The sequence below is a fragment of the Cervus elaphus genome, chromosome 33 (genome assembly GCF_910594005.1).
Source record: "Cervus elaphus chromosome 33, mCerEla1.1, whole genome shotgun sequence".
Lineage (NCBI taxonomy): Eukaryota > Metazoa > Chordata > Mammalia > Artiodactyla > Cervidae > Cervus > Cervus elaphus.
In genome coordinates, this window is record NC_057847.1 from 59752055 (window position 1) to 59776413 (window position 24359).

At 40.2% G+C, this 24359-nt stretch overlaps 1 protein-coding gene across 1 annotated transcript in view; it reads left to right on the forward strand.

Moving 5' to 3' along the window:
• The first annotated feature begins 9301 nt into the window (after window positions 1-9301).
• Window positions 9302-24359, forward strand: part of NXPH2 (neurexophilin 2) — a 119233-nt gene continuing 104175 nt past the window's right edge. Inside the window, exon 1 of the mRNA XM_043894901.1 lies at window positions 9302-9488. Coding sequence (XP_043750836.1) covers window positions 9438-9488 — 51 coding nt within the window. The 5' untranslated portion in view covers window positions 9302-9437. The remainder of the gene's footprint in view (window positions 9489-24359) is intronic.

Below are 24359 nucleotides of genomic sequence, written 5' to 3' on the forward strand. Positions count from 1 at the left end.
AGAGAGGAATGGCTGGCCCATTCCTAGTGGCAGCCTCCTAGATCTCATGCAGATCAGATCTCTTTGGCCAACCCCAACACAACTAAACAGGGAAAAGGACACTGGGAAATGTCATTCTCAGCTCGATGGCATTACACAGAGCAAACGTCCACAGGGGTTACTAGTAAAATGAAAAACAGCTTACTTCCTTTCAGTTTGAAAACAGCATTGACATGATTCAGATTTAACAAGCCCACTCAGTGTCAGGCAAGGTGCCAAATATTTTCACACACATACACACACACACACACACACACACACACATAAACACAACTTCTCTAGTAACAACACACCATATGCTATTTTTTCTCATTTCTATTGGTTACAGTGAGAGGAAAATCATGAAGAGCTTGGACAGACCTGGAACTTTACTGACAAGATGTAAACAGCAACACAGTTGGAGACAGTGTTGCGTCACAGTTAGGAGAGAAAGCTCTGGAGTTGCCGGGTGCAAATCCTGAGTTCTGTTACATGAGGGCTAAGTCATCTTGGGCAAAACACTTGATTTCTGTATTCCTCGGCTTTGCCATTACAAATTTCAGATAATACCCACCTTACAGAATCGTTGTAATGATTATATGTGATAATATATGTACAGCACCTGGTGTTAAAAAAAGAGAAAGCTAAATTTAGGAAAGATTGAAAAATAAGTATTAGTAAGATTCCTGCCTGTGCCTATAAATGTATATATATATTTAAATATTCTATTGCTGAAACAGAATGGTTTTAAATTTTAGCTACATATTTTAACTCATTCTCTTTTTCATTATAAATCAAAATGTTTCTGTCATTATTTAATAGCATACAGATAACCGAATATGTCACAAAAACCACACAGTCTCAAAATCCAGGATATTCAATTTTTAAAATTATAATTTTCAGGAGAATATATAGGTATTAATATGAAGTGACATAGATCATGCCAAATTACCGAATAACAATTTAAAATAAGTGAAAGGCAGCATAAGTTGCATTTTAATAACTTAAAAATGATGATAGGATTGTCTATTTCCCTGTATACTGTTAAATCAATGTGTCTCCATAAAGTTCCTGTTAACCACAGCTTCATCATCTGGATCTTTGCCTAAATGATGTCAACACATTAGCCCTTCTCTTCATTATTTCCTGATAATCAATAATGATCTCCTGTACTTGGTCTTTCCTTTAGTTATTTGCCCTAAATGGAACAATTATTCATTTTGCTACAAGAAGAAGACCCCTTGGCTTTTTGACCATGACTTTCAGATCACTTCTCATTGACTCTCGCTTGTACAATGCTTTGCACTTCCTCCTCATACGTTCTTTTCTGGGATCTTGACTAAAGCATAATATGCCTCTCTAGATAAGTTACCAGGTGTTTGAAACAAAAGACCTTGGACAGAAAATATAGTTTGGTTAGCATAAATTGGATGAATTTTAACTCATACTAAATATTGACTGTTATCTTTTAAGCATTCTGATCAATATTATTAGTATTGGCATATGCTTATTACCTAGTATTGAGTGCAAATGGTCTTTCTTTTTATACATGAAGACAAAGCATTATTGATTGACTCCATAAAGCTCATTTTAAAGGTTTATTTTTATCCATTGACATTACTCAGCAAAGTGAGAATCAGACTTAAACTACTCAGTTACTCATTTCAAGGAAGGACAAGCGGGCACCTACCCACTGGTTACACTGCACTTACACTCTAATTTGTACACCTCTTAATCAAGGGGTCTTTTGATCCAGAAGGCAATGAGTGATTCCCTGGCAATAGTATAATTTAAGAATGCAGGTTCTTAGTCAGTATGTTTCAGGATGTGCTAAAACATACGGCATATATTCAGCATATATTCAGCCAGTAGACAAAAATTATCCTTAGAAGACCCGTGACAATTTGCCTGAAGCGCACTTTCTGAGGCAATGCCACATTTGACCAGTAGATAGCACTCAAGATGTTCCAATAAATAGAGAGAAGGCTTCGCCGTGCAATTATTACTCTGCCAGGGAAAGTCAGACAAGTTCATTTTAGATCAGCAGAGGGAAAAAAGAGATGCCCCAAACACCTAGAAATGGAGAGTTTTGTACCAAACCCCAGCAGCCACTTAACATAAATCTATACCAATTAGGGTAGGAAAAGTAGCCCACTCATTTCCTAACACAATTTCTGTTGGAAGACAAGGAAAGTAGCACTCATTTGACACACTGAAATAAAACGTGAAAGCAGCACTTGGATAGTAATGTTGACGTCCAGAGAAACCACAGGTAGAACACATTGGTTGCACTGCACAGAAGAACTCAAAAAGCAAAACTTTCTTGTGCCTCATTCATTCTGCTAGTTCAAAAGCCACCTGTATTTCAGAATGCAATGTTTACAAAAATAAGAACCTGGCTATAAACAAAAAAATGAACTGCAATTCCTTGAAGCCAATGGACAGTGCCTTGGCGTGGTTAGAGCTACTAGGAAGGGTAACTGGCATTATGCTTTTATAAGCAATGGCTTCCATCATACAAAAGAATCAACTCATGTTACTTTAGAAGCAGGAAGTGGTAAGTGGGATGCTCCTGTGGTTTTTTTATTTTTATTTATTTGGCTGTGGCAAGCAGCATCTTCAGTCTTTTTGAGGCATGTAGGATTCTTAGTTGCAACATGTGGGATCTAGTTCCCTGACCTAGGATTGAACCCAAGCCCCCTGCATTGGGAGTGTAGAGACTTAGCCTCTAGACCACCAGGGAAATCCCTGGTCCTGTGATTCTGAACAATTTTCCACATGTTTCAAGCTCAGTTCATCTGATACAGGGTCTGTGTTAAACGAGGTGAGGGTCATCAAGGTGCTGTTCAAGTAGACACAGAAAGCTGGAGTATAAGAAGTTAGGAGATGACAGTCATTCAAATATCCAGGAAAGAAAAACTGGAGGCATCTGAGCAAGGGAAGACCATGTCAAGGGAAAAAGATATCTAGGGGAAAATCAGTGAAAAACTAAAGAAAACAACTTCAAATTCCTTCTGCAGAAAATTGTTGGTGGTTGGGAGGTGGTCAGTCTCTTTAAAGAGCTAATTTCTTGGAGGAGAGATTTTCAACCCCTGCTCTCTAGGGTCCAACCTTAAGCTTTCTGCAGCTCTGCCCCCAGCCCATTTTAACAGATTCACACACTCAGAATGGCTGACCCAATATCCCACTCAAAAATTTCTGAATTTCATTTCAAATTGCCTGAAACTACCTTCAGCCTTTGAACTTCCTTGTGAGTCATTAAATAGCTCTCTGTTGTAATGGTTCAACTTGTTCAGTTATGTTTGTGTATTTAAAACCCAAAGGCTTTTCTGACTGTGCTAGGCTTACTCTGGGCTTCCTTGGTGGCTCAGATGGTAAAGAGTCTGCCTGCAATGTGGGAGACCCAGTCACGAAGATCCCCTGGAGAAGGGAATGGCAACCCACTCCAGTATTCTTGCCTGGAGAATTTCATGGACAGAGGAGCCTGGCGGGCTACAGTCCACGGGGTTGCAAAGAGTCAGATGTGACTCTGGGGGTAGGATGGAGCTGTGGAATGTCTAATACCTGGTCCACAATGATTAACAGAAAGAAAGCAAGGGAAAAACACATTTACAGAATACTACCTTAGCTAATCAAAGGAAAAGATTTCAATCTGAGAATATTTAGGGTTCCTGGAAGAAGAAAGACTTCTGGGATGAAAAGAGGTTGGCGTGAGCTCCCCTTAGCACTGACCCTGGAATCTAACCTTCCTATGCCATTGTCTGGCTGTGTGACCTTGAGAGTATCACTTTCCATCTCTGGGCTTCATTTTTTCATCTATAAACTGAAGGGTTAAGCAAGATGCTCCAATTCTAATCTTCTACGGCTCTATTCTCCTGCCTTCTTTCCATATAGGAAGCTACATTTGAAGGAGGTTAATTGATTTCCTAGCAATGACATCCATTATACTTGATATACCAGTAAAAAAAAGGTGACCATTCAGTCAAATAATCATGCATATATGAACAATGCATGGCAACACACATCGAAAGTTAGTGACAACTTTACAAAACTCACTCTGATTGGTAGAGATGCGCTCTCCCACCTTGTCAGTCTTGAGTGATGTTCACCCATATCATTACAGGACTCACGAGGACCCACAGGCTGCCTCTCTTCCCCTCCCTCCAGCCTCTCCTCTTGGCGGCTGATGGTGGCATCAGCCACCAGTACTTTGCTGGTAGCACCTTTTAACATTCAAGTGAAGAGATATAGTTGTGGCAAAAAAAAGTCACTGTGGAAGAACTCTTTGATTTGTGTTTGGACTTAGGGCATCTGATAACATTTATGTGATAAAACTTCATAAATCCCCCAAACATGCTGAACCATCTACCAAGAAAAAGTCCAGTTCTCTTCTGAAAAGTCCCATAGAACTAAGAATATAAATAAGTTCTTAGTGCATTCCAAATGTGGAGGCTATATTTCTATGGGGAAGGGAAGAGAGGAAGGATTTGATTTGCATTGTTGTAAGGCAGAAATCAACACAACACTGTAAAACAATGACCCTCCAATTAAAAAAAAGAAGAAGAAGAAGGGAGGGAGGGCGAAGGAAGGGGAGGGAAAAAAATAAGTTTCTGTAGAGCAGCAATTCTCAACCATGGCTGTATAGTGAAATCTCTTGGGTGAAAAATATCACTGTTCAAGTCCACTTTTAAAGAGGTTAGAGGCCCCGGTGCCATCGGGGTTGAGTCAGTGTAACACAGCATCATATTAATAAAATGGTGACTAAAGAATATTCATTTACTCAACAAGAGTGGCAACGCAAAAGGATTTGTTGTTCCGAATTCCTACCAAAAAGCCCACCAGCTTCTTACCACAGAGGTCGGAGAGGTCCAAAGGCTCCCTGAGAGTTCCCTATATCCTTGGCACAGTACTGCCACGTTCCTGAGTCCTGATTACTCCTCCTCAGAGGGGTGCAGGGCCACGTGCCACGCAATTCTCTGTATCCTCTCACCCTTCTAAAATTATTACCTCATCAATGCTTCAGGCTTGGTACTGTCAGACCTCTTTTCCTGATAATAAGGTAGACTCTGAGGCTTTTAGCATCCATAGATCACTCCCACAACTCTTAACTCACTAAAGGTTCATTCATTCACTACATCACAACTTTTATAACTGCTGGTCAGTTGAAAACTACCTGAGGCAGAGTGATGAATTGGAAAGACTCTGCACAAAGAAACTGAAGGCTTTGAATCAAGCTTCAGATGTGCCCATGCCTCTCTCCAGATGACCTGAAGCAAGTCACATAACCTTTTGAGCTTCCATTTCCTTAAATAAAAAGTGATAAAGTTGGTTAGTGTCTGATATCCACCCAGGATCCCCCAGTCTGCTATTACTGTGTTTATTTATAAGGTGATTACTGTCTCAAATGTTATATGGTATATGTTGTTCTTATACACATTCTGGTAATGATGCTAATGAACAGTAAATGGTGAGAAAGTAAGTGCAGAGGAGAAGCACAAGGAAAAGGCGAATTGTCCAAGGGAGCCACAAGTTGACAGATTGGCTTTCAAAGCATCGACAATATCCCCATAAGTTGCCTTTTTAAAAGACTACAGTGGAATCATATGGCAGGAAAATTTGGTAGGTTCTATTTTCTGCTACTTTGTCTACATGAAAAGACCCTTTTCACTCCCCTCACACTGGGAAAACCACACTTGCAAAATGAAAAAGGCAATGATCTGATTCTCTAGATGTTAAATTGCCTCTAAGAGAGAAAGGGACAATGTTAAAAAAAAAAAAAAAATTCCTCTAATATGCCGAGACACTTTCACAATATTCCAACCCCCAGTTCAGTTCCCTGTTCCTCTGTAGCAGCTCTTGCACCACATTTCTTCTTTCTTTGCTTTCCAAAAACCATGACCATCTCCTCCTGCAGTCTCCTGCTTTAGACAATCCTGTCTGTTACCACTGCATAGATCTCTGTGCCACTTGATGTCTGACTTTCCTACTCCAAAAAGTTGGAAGACTCCTTATTTCCTGCAGACCAAGTTAACCTATTTAGCACGGCATTCCCAGATCCCTACCATCTCACCTATAACATACTTTTTCTCTCCATTTTCCTCAAAGTCAGTCTGGTCCACCATCTTTTCCATCCATCAGTGAAGTCACATGAAGTTCCTCCATTTGGCCTTTGCTCATGTCGTTCTTCCCACATGGAATGGCTTTCCCTATTTTCTCCTACAGAAACTAAATCTGGCCATTCTCAGAAGCTCACATTTCATCTCTGCTATGAAGCAGTCATGCTGGTTTCCAAGGATCTGCCCTTCCTCCAGCTGTCCTAGGCAACACTTCAACTCTCCCGGACTGTCTTGTTTGTGGCATGTTCCTATTTACACTGCATGTTCTGAAGGACAGTTCTGAAGGACATTCAGTGCTGCTTTTTTTAATTAAAAAAAAATTTTTTTTGGCCACACTGTGTAGGCATGTGGGATCTTAGTTCCTCAACCAGAGACTGAACCCATGACCCCTGCTCTGTACATGCAGAGTCTTAACCACTGGACTGCCAGCAAAGTCTATCATTCTTGCCTACCTTTTCCCCTTCCCTCTCCGCTCCCCTCCCTCCTTTCCTTCCCTTCTTCCTTCCTTTTACTTTACCACAATATGTACAATAAAATTTCAGGAATACACTAAATTAGCAGTAATCACCTTATAAATAAACACAGTAATAGCAGACTGGGGGATCCTGGGTGCTTTTCTCTTCCACAGCCTAAGCAACAGGACACACACATTCTCCTGTGTCCCTTAGCTCTTAGCTTGGAATCCAACACACAAGTGCCATTATAAGAATACTTAGTTTTAGGACACATGTCCAAGTTGAGGTTTCACTTCAAAGTTTTATGCATAAATTTCCAAAAAGTGCAGAAATGGTCTAAGGAATAGGACAAAATTTAAAGAAAAGAGTGCAATATTCCAGTCATTAAATCACTTATTCACTTCAATAGTGTGTTAAGTCATGCACTCCTCTGAAAGAGCTAGTGATAACAGAATTGGAAACTACTAAATCAAAGAAGGGACCTCACCTTCTAGTTTTAGAGATGAGTCAGCTGGGGCTCCTGCAGAAACACCAAATCTAAAGGAGGTACTGCCTCTTGCAATACTGTTTGCCTTTCTTCTTCTTCTAGCAGCCCCTCTTCATAAAGGGGTTCCTCTAATGTCTGCCAATCTGTTCCCTATTCATCACTTTCCAAAGATTGTCTGTAAATGAAATGCAGAGACAAAGTTGGACAAGCCAATCAACCTACATCTGTCCCATTTTTTGCAATGATCTTATTTCTGCTTCCAGGATAGAATAACTTTCTAGAAGTGAGCTCCCAGTCTTGGTAAAGAATTTTTGTGAAGGAGAAGGGTAACTATAGGGAGGTGAGTTATATATTTAGATATGCAAAGAATGATTTTGAGTCTGAGGACAAGCAGAAGTGGGTTGTTTCTACTGCAGCTTTTGCATGGGTCCTAGAATCCCCCAGTCAGGCTTGGCCAAGAGTTAGGAAGGATATATAACCCTTGTTTGCCTCTTCCTCCACAGGGAATGGAGTTGTATATCCCACCCACAGCCTCAGGGACAACACCTCTCAAAGTCACACAGGGGCCCAGAACACTCTGGAAAGACCTTCCTTCCCTCTGCACCAGGTGATTCAGTGGTAAAGAACCCACCTGCCAGCGCAGGAGAGGAGGGTTTGATCCCTGGGTTGGAAAGATCCCCTGGAGGAGGAAATGGCAACCCACTCCAGTATTCTTGTGTGGAAAATTCCATGGAGGGAGGCAAGCCGGTGGGCTACAGCCCATGGGGTCTCAAAGAGTGAGACACGACTGCGCAGAGCACACACACCGTCGGCAAAATCTTGACACACCCAAAGAAAAGAAGGGTGGGACCCTGCCGACCCACCGCAGTCCTGGTGCCAGGAGAAGATGGAAACACTTCTCCCCTAAAATTCCAACTCAAATTTCACTTTGTTGTGTTTTATTTTTTAAAGGTTGAAAATCAATGGCAACTCCACTCCCTCGCCTCAACGTGTTTTTCTTTTTCCAGGAGAGGTAGGAGCTATCCTTGCGTGTTCTTTTGAAGTAGCTGCCTAGGGACTTACCTCTGGAGAAGCGGTTTTACCTCTTTAGACCCTAGATTTCCCATCTGTTCATTAAGGGGTTGATGGATGATGTCTAAATTTTCATCCACCGTAAACGTGGGAGCCCCTGAGCCCCACTGGCCCTTGACTTGAGTGACTAGCACAGAAATAGTTAAAGGTTAAGGATCTCTCAGATGGAGACGTGCTAACATGGGGGTGAGGATGCCAGGCAGCAGATTTGTAGTCTTGCCCAGCTTTGGCCTCAAAAATATCCCTCTCGAAGATTTGTCGATGGGGAGGCTGCAGCGGGGTCTGTCTCCGTTTCTAAGTCCTGCCCTCAGGCGCCCGGGCGCGGCTCTATCTGTAACCTGGACGCCAAGCAGCTCACAGCATCCTCAAACCCGAGTGAGCCTGGACGCCTACTGCTAGCTCGGATTCCCCCAGTCCTGTCGCTACCCCTCCTCAAGGTCCCTCTAGGTCTCCACTACTTTCCACTCCCCAAATTCTTCCAGCCGCCAGCTACACTTTGGAGCCCCTGCCTTGGACTCCGAGAGCCAGTGCTGCCGCGAATTGGGGCGCCCTTCAGAGACGTCCTGGGATCCAGCCCCCCGACCCAGCGCCCCACTCAACCACCACCCACCACAGGCTCTCCTGTTAGCAGCTCCCCCACGCCCCGTCTCAGGACCCTGCCGTCGCCTTCCCCTCGAACTCCCTGGGGGCTTTCCGGGCGCACTTCGGCATCCAAGAAGGGAGACCTCCCCACACCCCATCCCCGCTGCCTCTTCCCCTGCAAAAGAAGAGCTGGTCAGTGGGCAGAGCGCCTGACCCAACCGAGCCACCCGGACTGGCCTTCTGCTGGGCGGGGGCGGCGAAGGAGCCGCGCCTCGCTGGGCTCCGGGGCGCGCTCCGCTTTGCCCGCCTGGAGCAGCCCAGCGAGGGAACCCTGCACCAAAGCGCCGGAGCCGCAGCTCCCCGCCCGCGGAGGCCCCCCGCGCTCACCCCGACCCGGGGACGCCAGAGCCCCCGGCACCGCTGGAGCCCCTCGCAGCACGCCGGAGCGCCAGCGGCCCCGCACGCTCCTTTTCCGGCCCCCTCCAAGGAGGGGCGCGCGGGGGCCCCAGAAGCATCTCCCGCTCGCCCTCCCCCACCCCTTCCCCAGCCCGCCCACCCGACCCGCGCGGCGCGGCGGCGTTGCGCTCGGATTCGGGAAGGAAGCGCCGCGCGGTGTCCCCGGCGTCCTCAGTCCTGCTCCCCGAAGTGGAGATGCGCGAGTGGCAGGCGAGGGCGCGCAGCTCGTGAGACGCCGCGCCAGCCGGCACCATGCGCCTGCGGCCGCTGCCCCTCGTGGTGGTCCCCGGCTTGCTGCAGCTGGTGAGTGCCCGTCCCGCCGCGCGCCCCGCGCCCCGCGCCCGGCGCGCCAGGGCGGCGTTTCGGCGGGAAAACCGCGCCGGTGGCCGACTCAGAAGCGGAGCCTGGGGCTGCTGGGGACCTGGGGCTGCTGGGGACCTGGGGCTGGGGGCGCGCGCAGCGGAGGGAGTTTGGGGCTTTGCTTTAGAGGTTGAAGCGGAAGAATCAGGAGTGGGATTCAAAGAGGACCCTGAAGCGGCTGAGGGGCTTTTGTTGGGTTGAGACTGGAGGACTGGAGTGAAAAGGGCAGAAAGTGGCAGGAAAGAAGGTGCAGAGAGAAGGAAGAGGTTTATTGAGAAGCGATCGAGGAGGGAAGGAAGGGAGAAGGCTAGACGGACGTGATGAGAATGGGCTGAAAGACCCTGAGTTTGAGAGGCTGGTGGTTTTTATTTTTCACGTGGTATTTTGCACGGATGCCCGCAAACACTTCTAAACCACGGCATCGTGCATCCTCGTTCTCAGGACCGATTAGTGGCTCCTTGGTGGGGAAAAACTTAGGCAAAAGACCGATTTGGGAGACAGATTGTATTTCTCTTCGTTTTCCAATCTGGCGCTGGGGACTAGGATGGGGTGTTGTGCCGACGGGGAGGCAGGATGTAACTTTCAAGTCCAACGCCACCCCGTCATCTCTAAGCATTCTGTTCCCAAAGACCTCTCCCGTCGGTTCTGGGCGGCTCGGGGGGAGCTGGGGAATAGGAAGGGAATTAGAAGGTGGCGCAGGGTCCGCCAGCCAGGCAACAGCTCCAGGGGTGACTCTCATCTCTCCTTGCTTGGAGGCTTGGCGCCAGGCTCTCCTCCTTCCGAATTACTTGTATGCTGTATGGATTGCTAGATAATTCTCTTTAAGAGAGAGCCCAAGTAAAATCTTCAAGAAGACAACTTTTAAAATAAAATTCTGTAAGGAGATTGCTGTGGCTCAGTCCACGTCTGAGATGGGTCTCTCCTGCTCTCTTGGCACTTAATACTGTGCTATTAAGAGGGCTTTCGCCAGAAGCCAGGGCTTCTTTGGTCCTCATACTCAAGACTTTGCCCAGTTGTTGAATCTGGGCTGTTAAAACAGGGGTAAGGAACACAAGCATGATGATCTGTTCTTCCCTTTCTTCCATCTTTTCTTCTTCTCCCTCTCTCCCACTTCCCCGAGGGAAAAATCAAGTAACTTATTAAAGTTTCTGTATGATACATATCATATTGTAGACGCAGAGATATTTGCAAGTTTAGGGATGGAAGGAACTCGAAAATCTCTTAGTGAATGGGGCGAGAACACCGAAAGGCCTGTTCATTCTTTGTACAACAGAGATGAGCTTCACCTGCGCAACATTAACTAAGAAATTCTTCAATGGCATCAAGAAGAAAATGTAGTGATGCTCCCACGTTGTCGTTGAATGAGCCAGCACATACTGGCTATATACAATATTGCATGTTAAAATATATTTTGCATTCCAGGCGTTAAGCGTGCCACGTATTTTTCACGTTAGTCTTCAGTATCATTTGTTTTTTAAAATGCTTGATCTGGATGCCAATACAATATGATCTAACAAAGCACATTTGTATGGTATGTATTAAGTGAAACTATAAAAGCCTGGGGAAATCAGGTACTTAGGTTACTTAGGTAGGATCTTCAAGGATCTCTTAGTTCATTCATTTTTTTTTTTTTCATTCATTTAACTTTGCATTCAGTGATCATCAACTGTGTATCTGTTCCACTGTATTAGACTGTTAAAGATGAGGGACCGTATTGGGGGATGTGTTGGGAAAAGTTCTCCTATCAGCTACTGTATGGGGAATGTTAGATTTCTTTTTTCCTCCACACCACCAGAGTCAATAGGGAATAAGAAATACATCTTGACAGGATTATATACCTTCCTTAAGAGCTAGATTCTAATATTACAGCATGGATTGATTGATTAGTTTTTAAGGAAGTGTATGTCAAATTCTAATCCATTTTTGGATTGTAGTTGGGTTGTAATGTTTTTTTCCTGGAGCACTTTATCATGGTAAGTGCGGTGGGGAGCTGCAGCTGGGTGATAAGCACACATTCCTTACACTGCCATCCTTTTGGACAATAAAAAGCTGTTTACATTCTCCACAATCTTATAGCTGTTTCCAGCCTTGTAACACAAGGGGGTTAGAATGTGAAAGGAAAACAGAATGGCTGAGCTGGGTAGATCTAAATGAAACACCCCGCAATCCCAACATTCACCCCACCCCAGCAAGTATCAAAAAAAAAAAAAAGTAATACATTGGCACTTTAAATGGCTTCTAATTTTACTCTACCTTTTCAGCTAATATTGAACTTCTTTGCTAAATCCCAGGAGCAAGTGGATCAAATGTTTGAAAACTAATTTTTTCACTTTCTAGGAACCAAATGGACTTAGTCCATCTGCCCTTGGTGGGAAGCAGAGGGAACAAGGCTGGATTATTGTTGGCAATGGATTTTACTTTTCCATTCCCACTGCCATCATAAAATGCTAAATATTTTTAAATGAGTAGTGGATTCATTTGGGGATATTGAAATTTTAATTTTAAGAAATTTGTCTGATTCATATGAAAATAGTCAGAGGGAGTTCAGACCAAATAAGTCACTATGATGTAACACTGGTACAGGTTTTACTTACTTGGGAGATATTTATAATTTTTAAGAAAACATTAGCTGAATGGATAAATATTGCAGGTAAACTATGAAGTATGTGTGTCTGTGAACTGTCCTTGCCCAGTTTTCCTGGCCTGTGTTCAGGGTTTTGTTATGCCTAAAGTAAGATTACTAGGCATTTGCAGAATCTAAGTAGCAATCCCAAATGTATTATTTTCTTTGAAATTCTTGTACAGCAACATATTCTTTATAAAAACATTAATAGCACATTATTTCTCATCTGCCATCGAATGAAGAGAATATTAGCATTTGGAGTTAACATTATAATAAAATGAGTGTTATTTTGTGACATGATACAAGGTAAAAACTTTGCCAGTTGACAACTTCTTGCAGATTTGCATGATTATTTGTAATAAGTGTGATTTTTGCCTCTAAGTAAAATGCAGATTGTAAAAAAGATTAAATTTGAATTTAAATGGATGATTAACTTGAGTTTAAGATAAAATTTAGTGGTGATTTTAAAAATTAGTTTGTTATACATTTCAACTTGTTTTTCTGGGATACAATGATGAGTTTATCAAGTAAAATATAAATTAAAAAAGCGATGCAATTTAGCAAATTTTTAGAAACCTATAAAATCAGAATACTTTGTGATGCAAAGTGTTACAGTTTTAAGTTCATCATTATACAGTATTATCCCGCATGAGCTTATTTTGTTATTTTTGTTTATTTTAACAAATTGTTAATTCTAATAGTTATTAAGTGTGATAGTCATAACATATATTTATCCACAGCTCTGTATTTACAAGAAGTGATAATTCATGACTGTCTTCCATTCAGAAATCACAATTTCCCTCATATAGTTTTGATCAATAAACATCAAAACAGTGTTTCCTAGTGTAGGATCAAAAATTGTCTGTTGCCTAGATGACAGTGCTGAGGAGAAAAAAATACCACCATATCATGGTTACAACTTAGAGTTGACTGGGCTTTAAAATGGACTCCTCATTTAAAGCATCATTATCTTAGACATTATTTAAAAATGAGAATTAGTATTAGACAATTAGACCCTGTGTTCCAGCCACTCACCTCCCAGTATAAATGGTGTTCCCTTGGCCTGTTCTAATTTTAAGATTATGTTGTGTCCTTCAGTGTTAAATGCTTTCCACATGGGAAACTGACTCCTCTTGGGAACTTAGTTTATAGCTCAATAGATTTCCAAATGGAAAAGAAAGGCATTGTTACTTTTCATTCTGTAGTTTTTTCCTTAATTTTCTTTTCATTGTTTCTGATTAGTGGTCAAAATGCTAAGTAAGGCACAAGGCTTTTTTGAAAAACCTTTTAGAGGTTTTACACTGTCAGCCTAAAATGTGTAGCTCTTGCAAACCTAGTGAATTAAGAAATGTTGATTTTCACAATACACGGCCCACCTTTTATCTATTAAAAAGCTAATCAATACATTGTGAATGATTTCATTATTTAGTAGTAAGCAATCAGAGATGAATATAAATGTGTCACAGGTCTGTGGCTTTGTAAAGGCTCCAGGGCTGTCTTTTACTGTTTGCATATTCTGTGGACTCTTTTACCTGAAGCTTTGCTGGGTAAGATTTGAAAAAAGAATTATAGCCACACACTCAAGTGCCTACAGTTAGGGCTGTGTCAGCGTTTCTGTAAAGAATCTCATTTCTATCTTAGCCATAAGCATTATTGCCGGTTAGAAGTTGGCATTTAATATCTTGATTTTGGAGTCAATTATATTAAAGCTGCTTTAAAAAATTGGTCCAAATGATTTTGAGCACTCATCCATGTGAGTTCATTCTCTAGATATTCTTATAGTATGTGTAATGATGATTTAACAAACTAGTTTCTATACTCTTCTTGGTTATAATTTAAATTGTACTATGTTTAAATTATTTTTCAATAGTCTCTTCCCAGTTAACCTATTTATTGAACCACTGTAAGATTTTGAAACACTGTTTCATCATACATAATTTTAATTGTGCCCAATTCAGATGCCTTAGTCCTTGTTTACTAACAATTGTATGTCTTTATTTGCTAACAATCTATTTGAATATTTTATTACTTGTCATATGACCAGTGGTGTTGATGACAACTCCAAAGTTATGTTCAATAGAAAAGGATATAAAGCAATTTACAGTATAGATTTTCATATTATAGAAAGAATTCTAAGATAGGATTGACTGAAAACTTCCAATTGATGTTATTTTTAATTTATGAAAATCTAGATGAAAATCTTCAAATAACTGCTTCGTTTGTTATGCTGTAAGATTAGTAGGTAACAAAGAATTCTTTTCCTTTATACAACTACCATTAAAAATGAATACTTCACTAATTAGACCCAAAAGCTTTCTCCTAGCCAGATCATTCAAGAAATTAAAACAGTTGTCTTTAAAATTATCATTCCTGTAAATTTTGCTTTTCTTAGATTTATGGACCTACAGTAAGAAAAGTGGGAGATTTTATAAATTTAAACTGCAGTAATAATGCTGCTTTAGATTTGCATGTACTTACCTGTTTTCATTATTTCTTCTTTCACACAGTTTATCAATTCTGTTCTCCCAATAAATTTGCAAGAATGACATATTAAATGTTTCCATTTGTGTATTGGAAAGAACAATGCAAAGATTTGAGTTTTATTTATAAATAAATTGCATTTTCAACAAATATTTACTGTTTTGTCCCTGACTTTACACTGCGACTGTAGCAGACATTGAGGACATAGCAGTAAACAAGATGGAACTGCTCTAAGGACATGTGTGTGTGTGTGTGTGTGTGTGTGTGTGTACATACATACACGCGTGTCTCTGTGTGTCTTGGGCTGGTCATTTAACAACTTCAAATCCCTCATCTGTACCATGACGTCATTAATGATAAAGGGAATGAAAAATGATTTCTAATATCTCTGTCCTTTTTTAATGTACGGTGTTTCTGGTTTTTCTTTTCATGAATTATGTACATCTTTAGTTACTGTACAGTTTAAAGTACGTCTTACCTACAAACATAATAGCTCTAAGTATGTTTTACATGAAGTTTGTGCTATTAACCTTATCACAAATGACACACATATTTAGAGATTTAAAATGCTGTAAGACTAATTAATGTATCTTCTTATGGAAAAGGAAAATTTAGTGAAACTAGGCAAAGGGAATTAATGAATACGTATTTAACACATATAATCAGCAAAATCAATAAAATTTAAGTTAAAATGGTGCAAAAAGGGCTTTTCCCTGTCTATACCATTTTTAAATTGTGAACTATTAACATCTACTCATTCCTTTAATTTAAATAAAAAGTAAATTGGCTGTCAGGTAAATTCTAATTATTAAGATAAGCAACATTGCAGTTTAATACTGTACTTCAGAAAACTAATGTGTGACTTTTGTAGTCTCAGTAGAATCTAACCTATTTGAAGCAGGAATACTTTTAACTAACTACAAAGGTCTCAAGAGTTCTAATGTAAATGGTATGAAATTTTAAAAAAGAAAACCAACAAAGAATTGGTATGTGAGAAATGTCAAAGGTGGAAGAAACTGTTAATGGTTTTAGCATCAGAGGAAAAAGCAACTGACCCAAACTGACAAGTCCTGGAGTTCAGTCCCAGCTACATTTCAAACAACATAAATGTCTTAAAAAAAAACCTTGACTTTGCAATAGTGCTGTTTTGGGCCAAATAAAGGGATTCTCAGGTCATAAAAACACTTAAGTAAATCTCTTTATTCACGAATATGCAAAATTGTGATTTTCAAGCATTGCCATATATATTGACAATTTTTAAATCTCACTGTTTTTACCTTAAATTATATGGTAGGTATATTTATGCACTCAAAACAGTAACTTAGGAAATAGTTTAGGTTACATGAAAGAAGAGACCACATGTGTAGTTTATATGGTCATGAAAAGCCCATGATCTGCATGATATTTTGAATGGATAATGTATATAGTAAGAGAATAGGGACTCAAAAGAACCATTTAACAATTTGCAGCAATGAAGGCAATCATTTTTTATTAATAAAGTTGTGCATTTTGATAACCCCAACAAAAGACAGCTAGGATCAGTATAAGAATCATATGGCTACAAAAACAAAAAGGGAGGTGAAATTTTCAAAGGTGTGCTTTCCACAGTCATGGATTCACCTCCCCCCGTGTTGATGATTCCCAAATCTGCACCTCAGTTCCTACCCTACTGCTCAGGCTCCCAGGTCTTCTCTCCATAGCTTAGTGTTCTTTGATTCGGATGTTTTACTGCCAACTCACACTCCACACATCCACAGCCACACACACCTTTCCTGAACAAGTACCTCCCAACTTTCATGGATTCAGATCTTGAAGACCCTATTTCTTCCCCCATTTTAATATCTGGTATCTTTGTGCTGAAACAAGTGACTTGGTATAAATCATTATATGGTTTACAAGATTCTTTCGTGTGTGTGGTCTCATGGTTCATCTTCACATCAGCTCGGAGGGTAAACAGAGCAATAGTTACTGCATCCATTTTAAAGATGCAGAAACAAAGGCATGGAAGGTTTCCAGACTCACAAAAGGCGCAACTTGAATTGTCTGCCCGGTCCAGCCCTGAGGCCAAGGCAGCAGCTGTCTCTAGCAGAAGGTTGTGATATCCTTCAGAGACACCAGGAGTGATAAGGCTTGAGGGACGTTTCTGAGACATTCTTTTCTCCTCAGTGACCACGCTGAGGCAGAAACCTCAACTCATTCATTTTAGGAATGTTTTAAACAAATTTGTCATGAAGTCAAACAAGTTGAACAGAATAAACAGATTCTTAGAGCCTGTCCCTTAACTGGGAGTTCTGTTTAGACTTTAGCTTCAGAATCGAGTTGCCAGGCGCTCCAGCTTTTGCAGCATTAAGGCTAAGTGAATGGCTGAGTCGTGTGGCTCTAGTCAGGGTCAGCAGAGGGTTTGTGAGTTCCTCTAATTCCTCAAGATCTCAACCTATCTCACTTCAGGTGGAAAAGGTGAACAAGAAGAGAGAAAAAGGCCTCAACTTCTATGAAGAGCTACTTAATCTTGGTTTTTTAATAGACAGATAGAATTATGAGAAGGAACCAGTGGGGCAGGAGGGCATCTAGTTGGTTCTGACACTCATGTGGAACTTGTGAGCATTCACGGAAAATTTTGCTTTACAAGTTGCATTCTTGCTCTTGCCCTCTCTCCCTTTCTTACTTTTTATGAAAATGCATGTTTTATTATGGGCTTACCAGGTGGCCCTAGAGGTAAAGAATCTGCCTGCCAATGCAGGAGACATAGGAGATGTAGGAACCATGAGTTTGATCCCTGGATTGGGAAGATCCCATGGAGTAGGAAGTGGCAACCTTTTCCAGGCAATTCTTGACTGAAAAATTCCATGGACAGAAGAACGAGGTGGGCTACAGTCCATGGGGTCACAAAGAGTCAGACACAGCTGAGCATGCACGCACGCATATTTTATTATAGAAATAGTATACCATAGTGGATGTTGTTGGCTCTCCATCCAGATCCCTTTAGATCCCTTTTTACCATCCCTTTTTATGTATTTCTGTACACCCTGCCGTTTTTTGGCTTCCCTTCTAACACTGGGCACTTGTAACTCTCCTTCAGAGGATTCCCCCTTGCCAGAAAATACTCAGAGTCAGACTCTGGTTCCATTCCTTCTGGGGCAGCTCTTGACAAATGACTGACGGGTGCCAGAGCATGAAAGGCTCAGTTCCGTTGCTCACAGGTTTAAGGAATACACCCTGGAGTGTGGCAAAGCTCCCTCAGGCAACGGGAACCTCGCCTGAGATAACACAGCACGTGTCCACAGCTTCCTCTTGTTCACTGGCCCGCTGCCCACTCCCCGACAAGACTCCTTTGCATGCTCTTCACTATAAATCACTTGCATTCATTCTTTTCTTGGTGTCTGTTTCTGTGGAACACAACCGAAGGTGTCTGTTTAACTTTTTTTCAATATTCAGAAATAGTTAAAGCAGCTATTCTCACCTCTGCCTGCTAACCAAGAGATAATCACTATTACTAGTTTAATGTGTCTCTTTCCAGAAATTATGGCTGTGTATGCTTTCATCATAACTATATCAACATAACGTAATGTCTTGAAAAGTGTTTTTACTACAGTAATATATTATGACCATTTTTATACAATGTAGAGCAGCTTAATATTTTGAAGATTTTTAGTATTTATTGGAATTGATGTGCCATAATGTATTGAATCAGCCCCTTGTTATTAATAATTTGGGGCTTGATTATGTTGATGGTCTAATATGTTGATTGCCTTGAATTTCTTCAGTACATTTGTGAGTATGTTTATAAAATGAATTCCTAGAATCAAAAATACTGGTTCAAGGCTAGGACTGTACAATATGAATTTTTTTCTAAACCTTGCTTTTAAAATTTTTTTTTTAATTTTTACAACGTAATGTTGGTTTCTGCCATGCAGCAATGCAAATCAGCCATAATTATACATGCATCCTGTCCCTCCAACCCTCAGGTCATCACAGAGCGCCAGACTGAGCTCCCTTGCTACAGAGCAACTTCTCACCAGCTATCCATCTTACACCTGATAGTGTATATATGTTGATGCTACTTTCTCCATTCGTCTCACTCTCTCCCTCCCCGATTGTGCCCACAAGTCTGTTCTCTGCCTCTGTATCTCCATTCCTTCCCTATAGATAGATTCATTGATACCATTTTTCTAGATTCCATATATACATGTTAATGTAGTATATTTGTTTTTCTCTTTCTGACTTACTTCACTCTGTATAACAGGTTCTAGGTTCATCCACCTCACTAGAAAATATAAATTTAGTATACTGACTATACCAAAATATGGTACCATTCACAATGGATATGCATACCTATATCCCTATCTAGTTGATGGTATACTTTTTTAACTTTCTCAATCTATTAGAGGAAAACACCTCATTATTTTTAAAATGTATTATATATTAAGAAGGTGAGGTGTGTTCTTATATTTAATAACCCTTTGAATTTATCTTGTGATTTTTTTCTTTTTAAATAATTTCCCATTTCTTGATTTTCTTTTAATAGCTTTTAAATTTTATAGTTCTTTTTTATATTGCTCTTGCACAATTGTTGTTTATCATTCCTGGATATTTTATATATTATGGAGTTGTTGTGACTACCATTTCTAGGCCTGACATTTTAAAATTGTTTTTTGCTGAAATTTAAAGAAAGCTATTTATTTTAGTGTATCAGTTCTATTTCTGAACTGGATTATTAGTTTTAATCATTTTTAATTCTATTCTCTTGAATTTTATGTATAGGTAATTAAATTACCTGTAAACAATCTTATATTTGGCTCTGTCTAATTAAACATTTATGCCTCTTAAATTAAAATTTATTCCTGTAGTGTACTGGGTAGAACCTTCAGAATATTGTTAATACTGTGAAAGTGAATATTTTTTCATATTTCCAATTTTAGTGTAGATTTTACTAAATAATGTTCGCTTTAGTTGTTAATAAATAACCTATGCAAATTAAGAATATACTTTTATATTTCCTATATATTAAAATAAATTTATGTTGATCATAGAGATTGAGTTCATATTCATTTTTAACATCCCTCAAAATGATGATAGATTTTGAAAGTGTTAACCTGTTTATGTTTCTTATTTATGAATTGGTTTCCTAATACTAAACTTTTTAAACAAAGTTAAATGATGTGTATTTTTATATACTGTGTTTTATGTTGTTAGTATTTTATTTAGGACTGTGATGTCGTATTCATAAGTAAAATATAGCAAAAGTGAAACATGTCAGGTTCTGCATCAGGCTTATTCTAGGATCATAATTAGAAAGACTTCTATTTTTTTCCCCTCAGTTGTGGGAGAAGTTAAAATAGTTGAGAATTGGAAGGCTTAGAAGGCTGTTGGGTTTTAACCCATTTGAACCTTTTTGTTTTAGGAGAGGAGATCTTTTAAAAATACATCATTTCCTTTATGGCTACTTATCCATTCAGGTTTTTTCTTCAACCTTTATATGAATCTCTTTTATTAATTTTTAAAGAAAATCATGCATTTTATGTATCTTCACATCTACTTAGCATAAAATTACAATACTGTCACCTTAATTTTTAAGAATTTGCTCCATACCTGTGCTTTATGCTATATTTTCCCCCAAGTTTGTGTTAGTTGTTTTGGTACAGTAGTAGCTAAGGAACTGCCTTATTTTCTTTCTAAGTCTACTGCTGTAAATAGAAGCTTCCTGTGGCCGATTCCATAGCTAATTTACTAAGTGATCTAAGCTGAATGAAGCCTGGAGTTAAGAGGTGAGGTTCAGGACCTCAGCTCTCTTTCTGCTTTAGTGGAGGACATGCCTCCTCCAGTAGCCGCCCTGCACCTGCTTGCACTCCCAACTCTGCCTGCACTACTTTTGGTGGTGGGAAGAGGGGACCTTGTTGGGGATGCAGGGGTAACCCTCTGCTCAGCGGCTGTTCTCTTTTGCCTCTGTTTGGTTCCTGGCTGCTCAGCACTCTTGGCTTTTCCATCATTCTGATTCACTCTTCTTTACATCTTCCAGAGAGTCTAACATTTTGTGGACCCTTAGCATTATTTCCTCTTTGTCACACCATTAAGTATTCATTCTTGTTTTTGCATTCCTAGTTTATTTCATTGGAAATCTGGGAGGGAGACAAGGAGAATACATTCACTCAGCTTTCCTCATTGCAACTCGAAATCTTTTAGTCATTTTTGGCTCATCTTTCTTCATCCCCTACAATATCCATTCAGTCACAAAATCCTGTGAAATTTCCTTCCAAATCCATCTGTAAACTGTCTCTTTCTCTCCACCTGCTGCCATTTCATCACTGCAGCAGCCTCCTAGCTGGTCTATTTTATTCCACCATGAGCCCTCTAAATGCTTTCCACATGTCACAGATCATCTTTCTTAAATTCTCCTTTGATTTATTATGCCACTCCACTATTAAGGATGAGACTGTGATTCCCTCTTCCTTAACACATTGAGTCTAAATTTCTCTTTCTGGTTTTCCAGCCTTAAATCTCTCATCCTGTATCCTTCCCATCCTCTTAACTGCAGCCAGGTCTGTATCATACTCCATGAATACTTTGTCAGGCTGACTTGGATTCCAGGGCTTTTTCTGGTGGCTTGGACAAAAGAATGCATATGCTCAGTTTCAGTGGGTTTTTTTTTTTTCCCAAAAAATAATGGTAATTATAGCTATTTCTTAGCATTACGATGATCACGCTTCCCTCATAGCTCAGTTGGTAAACAATCTGCCTGCAATGCAGGATACCCAGGTTCGATTCCTGGGTTCGGAAAATACCCTGGAGAAGGAAATGGCAACCCACTCCACTATTCTTGCTTGGAGAATCCCATGGACAGAGGAGCCTGGCAGGCGACAGTCCACGGGATTGCAAGAGCCAGACACAACTTAGCAACTAAACCATCACCGTGATGATTATATACAAAAATATGAAATGCCTATTACCTAACATTAGCTTAACAAAGATCAGTTTTCCTTTCTACCTTCAACAGCTTAGCTTCTATGTGTGCAAGCTACAGAAACTGACTTTGGCAAACTTAGGCAGAGAAAAAATTCATGACAACAGAGTAGCTCACAGGAAAGGTTGGAGAATCAGGCTTGTCCAGAGCGAAGTTAAGGGTCTAAGTTTCAGCAAAGTGTCAGTTAGCCAAGATGATGAATAAATGTCAGTCTTTTTCTTCTTCAGTTTTTGTTTGCTTCATTTAAGATGTCATGTTCTGGTTGAGAGAGCCTCAATGGCTTGGGTCACATAACTTAACTTGGGAAGTTTGGGACCCTTTGATGAACAGTTCCACACAGTCTAGGGAATCAACACTGTATGCTCCTATTAAAGTACTTGTGATCAGAACACCCACATAGGAAGGGTTCAGTTAGAGAAAGAGACCCAAGCACCCACAGAGAAGACCCATTCCAATTCATATTAATCATGTTCTTCACTCATAAATAGATAGGGACAGTAAGATCACCAGACATTTAAGCAAAATCTTTAGCAAAATAGAAAGACAGAAACTAGTAGGACCTATTCAAGAAGAAACAAGTAACACAGGGGACAGATTTCAATTTTAAATGTTCCTAGTTATGATTCTCAGAGAGTCAAGGGGATATAGAATCCTGAAAATAAGAGCTTTTCATATTTCATATTTCCATAGCTTTCTGCTATGCAGAAAAGATCAAGTGGATAAGCAGAAGGAATTCTTCGAATGAAGTATATAACTGATAAATGGTTAGGAAGAACAGGGCCAGAGTATGTGCTGGCAAACTATAAGGTGAAGTCAAGGGAACCTGCCGTGGCAGAACCAAAAGACCAACACAGCAAATATGGAAGAACAGTGACAAGACGTAGAGAATAAACCCAGAAAATCCTTCGAGGAGCCCCAGAAACATGTAATGGAGGCCCTGAGGAAGGGAACACTGTCAAAGGAATGGTGTTGAATGGAAATTCCTGAACTCGAAAGGAGAAAGTAGAAAACCCTAAGAGCTTTCAGAGGTGACTCACAAAGCAAACACATCTCATTAACCACACTGGATGTTAGAAACAATGGAATAATGCCTTCAAATTTCTGAATGTTTTAAAGAATATTGAACCAAGTCAAATTATCAGTCAAACATGGAAGGAAAAGGGAGGAAAAAAAGAAAATCAGAGAAAATAAACACTGACACTTGGAGCATGCAAGCGTTTCAGGAAAGTTCTCACTCACTCCGTAGGGAATAATCCTTGAAGAGGTACATCAGAAAAGGAAGAAAGAATGTAACACAAGGGGATGATGGGTAGCATGGTTTCTAAGAGTGACTCAGAAGATGTGAAGGAAGCTAGACACGGGTCTGTTAGCCTCTCACCCGGGGACGATGTGGGTTCTATTTTCTTCTCTGTGGTCCCAACACACTGTGTCTCTACTAGGGATTTCATTTAAGCCATTTCACTTTTATAAACACTGTTTATTCATCTGCTGTCTTTGAAATGGATTTGTACACAAAGCATGAGTGATTTAAGTACAGTTTAAGAATGGAATGTAACTATAATAAATATTAATGAACTAAAATAATAAAATATTGGAAGTAAAGGGAATACAAGAGCTGAAGCTATGTGAGCATACCAGTTTCCTTGTTTTTCATAAGAATTTAAGCTGTCTAATGTTAATATATTAAGAAATAGACTTAAGAATAATAACACAACCAGCCAAAACCAAGAATTGGAGAGAGATGAACATAGTCATCACCCTTCATAAAAAGAAATCAGTAATATTGTTTAATCTGAAACATAGTAGTGAAAAAAATCAAAATTAAAAAATCTTCATGGGGAAAAAAAAGATACAGACTTGAAGCCTTAAAAGCTACCAAATAATAGAATTAAAAATGACACAACCAGCAAAAATTCAGCATGTAAATTTATTTACTGTGTACTCTAATTTCTATCATCTAAATAGATTAGAAAACATAATATTAACATGGAGAAACTTCCCTGGTGGTCCAGTCATTCCTAGTGCAGGGGGCCTGCATTTGATTCCTGGTCAGGGAACTAGATCCCACATGCCCCAAGTAAGACCCAGCACAGTCAAATAAATAAATACGTTTTTAAAATATGGAAAAGGCATTTGACTTTAATATGTGATTTGTGTATTTGTGTACTTCTGTAGTGCTTTTGGCAAATGTTATTCATGTGTGAATTTCAAAATAAAGGAGGTCTGTTCACTGGAGGTTACTGCCAACGTTTTAAAGATGTGCTCAGGGCATGGCTGTGAGTGTACCTTCCCTAGGAGATGATGGTTATGTTTATGTTGTAGATTGCGGTGATGATTTGTTCACAGATATGTACTTATCTCCAAACTCATCAAGTTGTATACATTAAATAGCTTTTTCTATGTCTATCATTCCTCAAAAAAGTGGTTTTTTAAAAAAAGAGATAAGCAGAGGTGATCTGTTGGGTCATCCCTTAGAGGCTTTTTTAACCATAGCACTGTTGACATTTGGGCCAAACAATTACTTGTGTGGGAGGGTAGGGGTGAGAGAAGGCCGCCCTGTGTACTGTAGAATGTTCAGCAACATCCTTGTCCTCTACCCTCTTAGACGCCTGTAGCACACTTTCCCAATTGTGACAACACAAAACGTCTCTAGATGTTGACAAACGTTCCCTGAGAAGCAAACATACCCCAACTGAGAACCACAAGTGAAGGGGGTTCCTGGCTTGAGAAGCTGCACAGGTGAGCTCTTTGG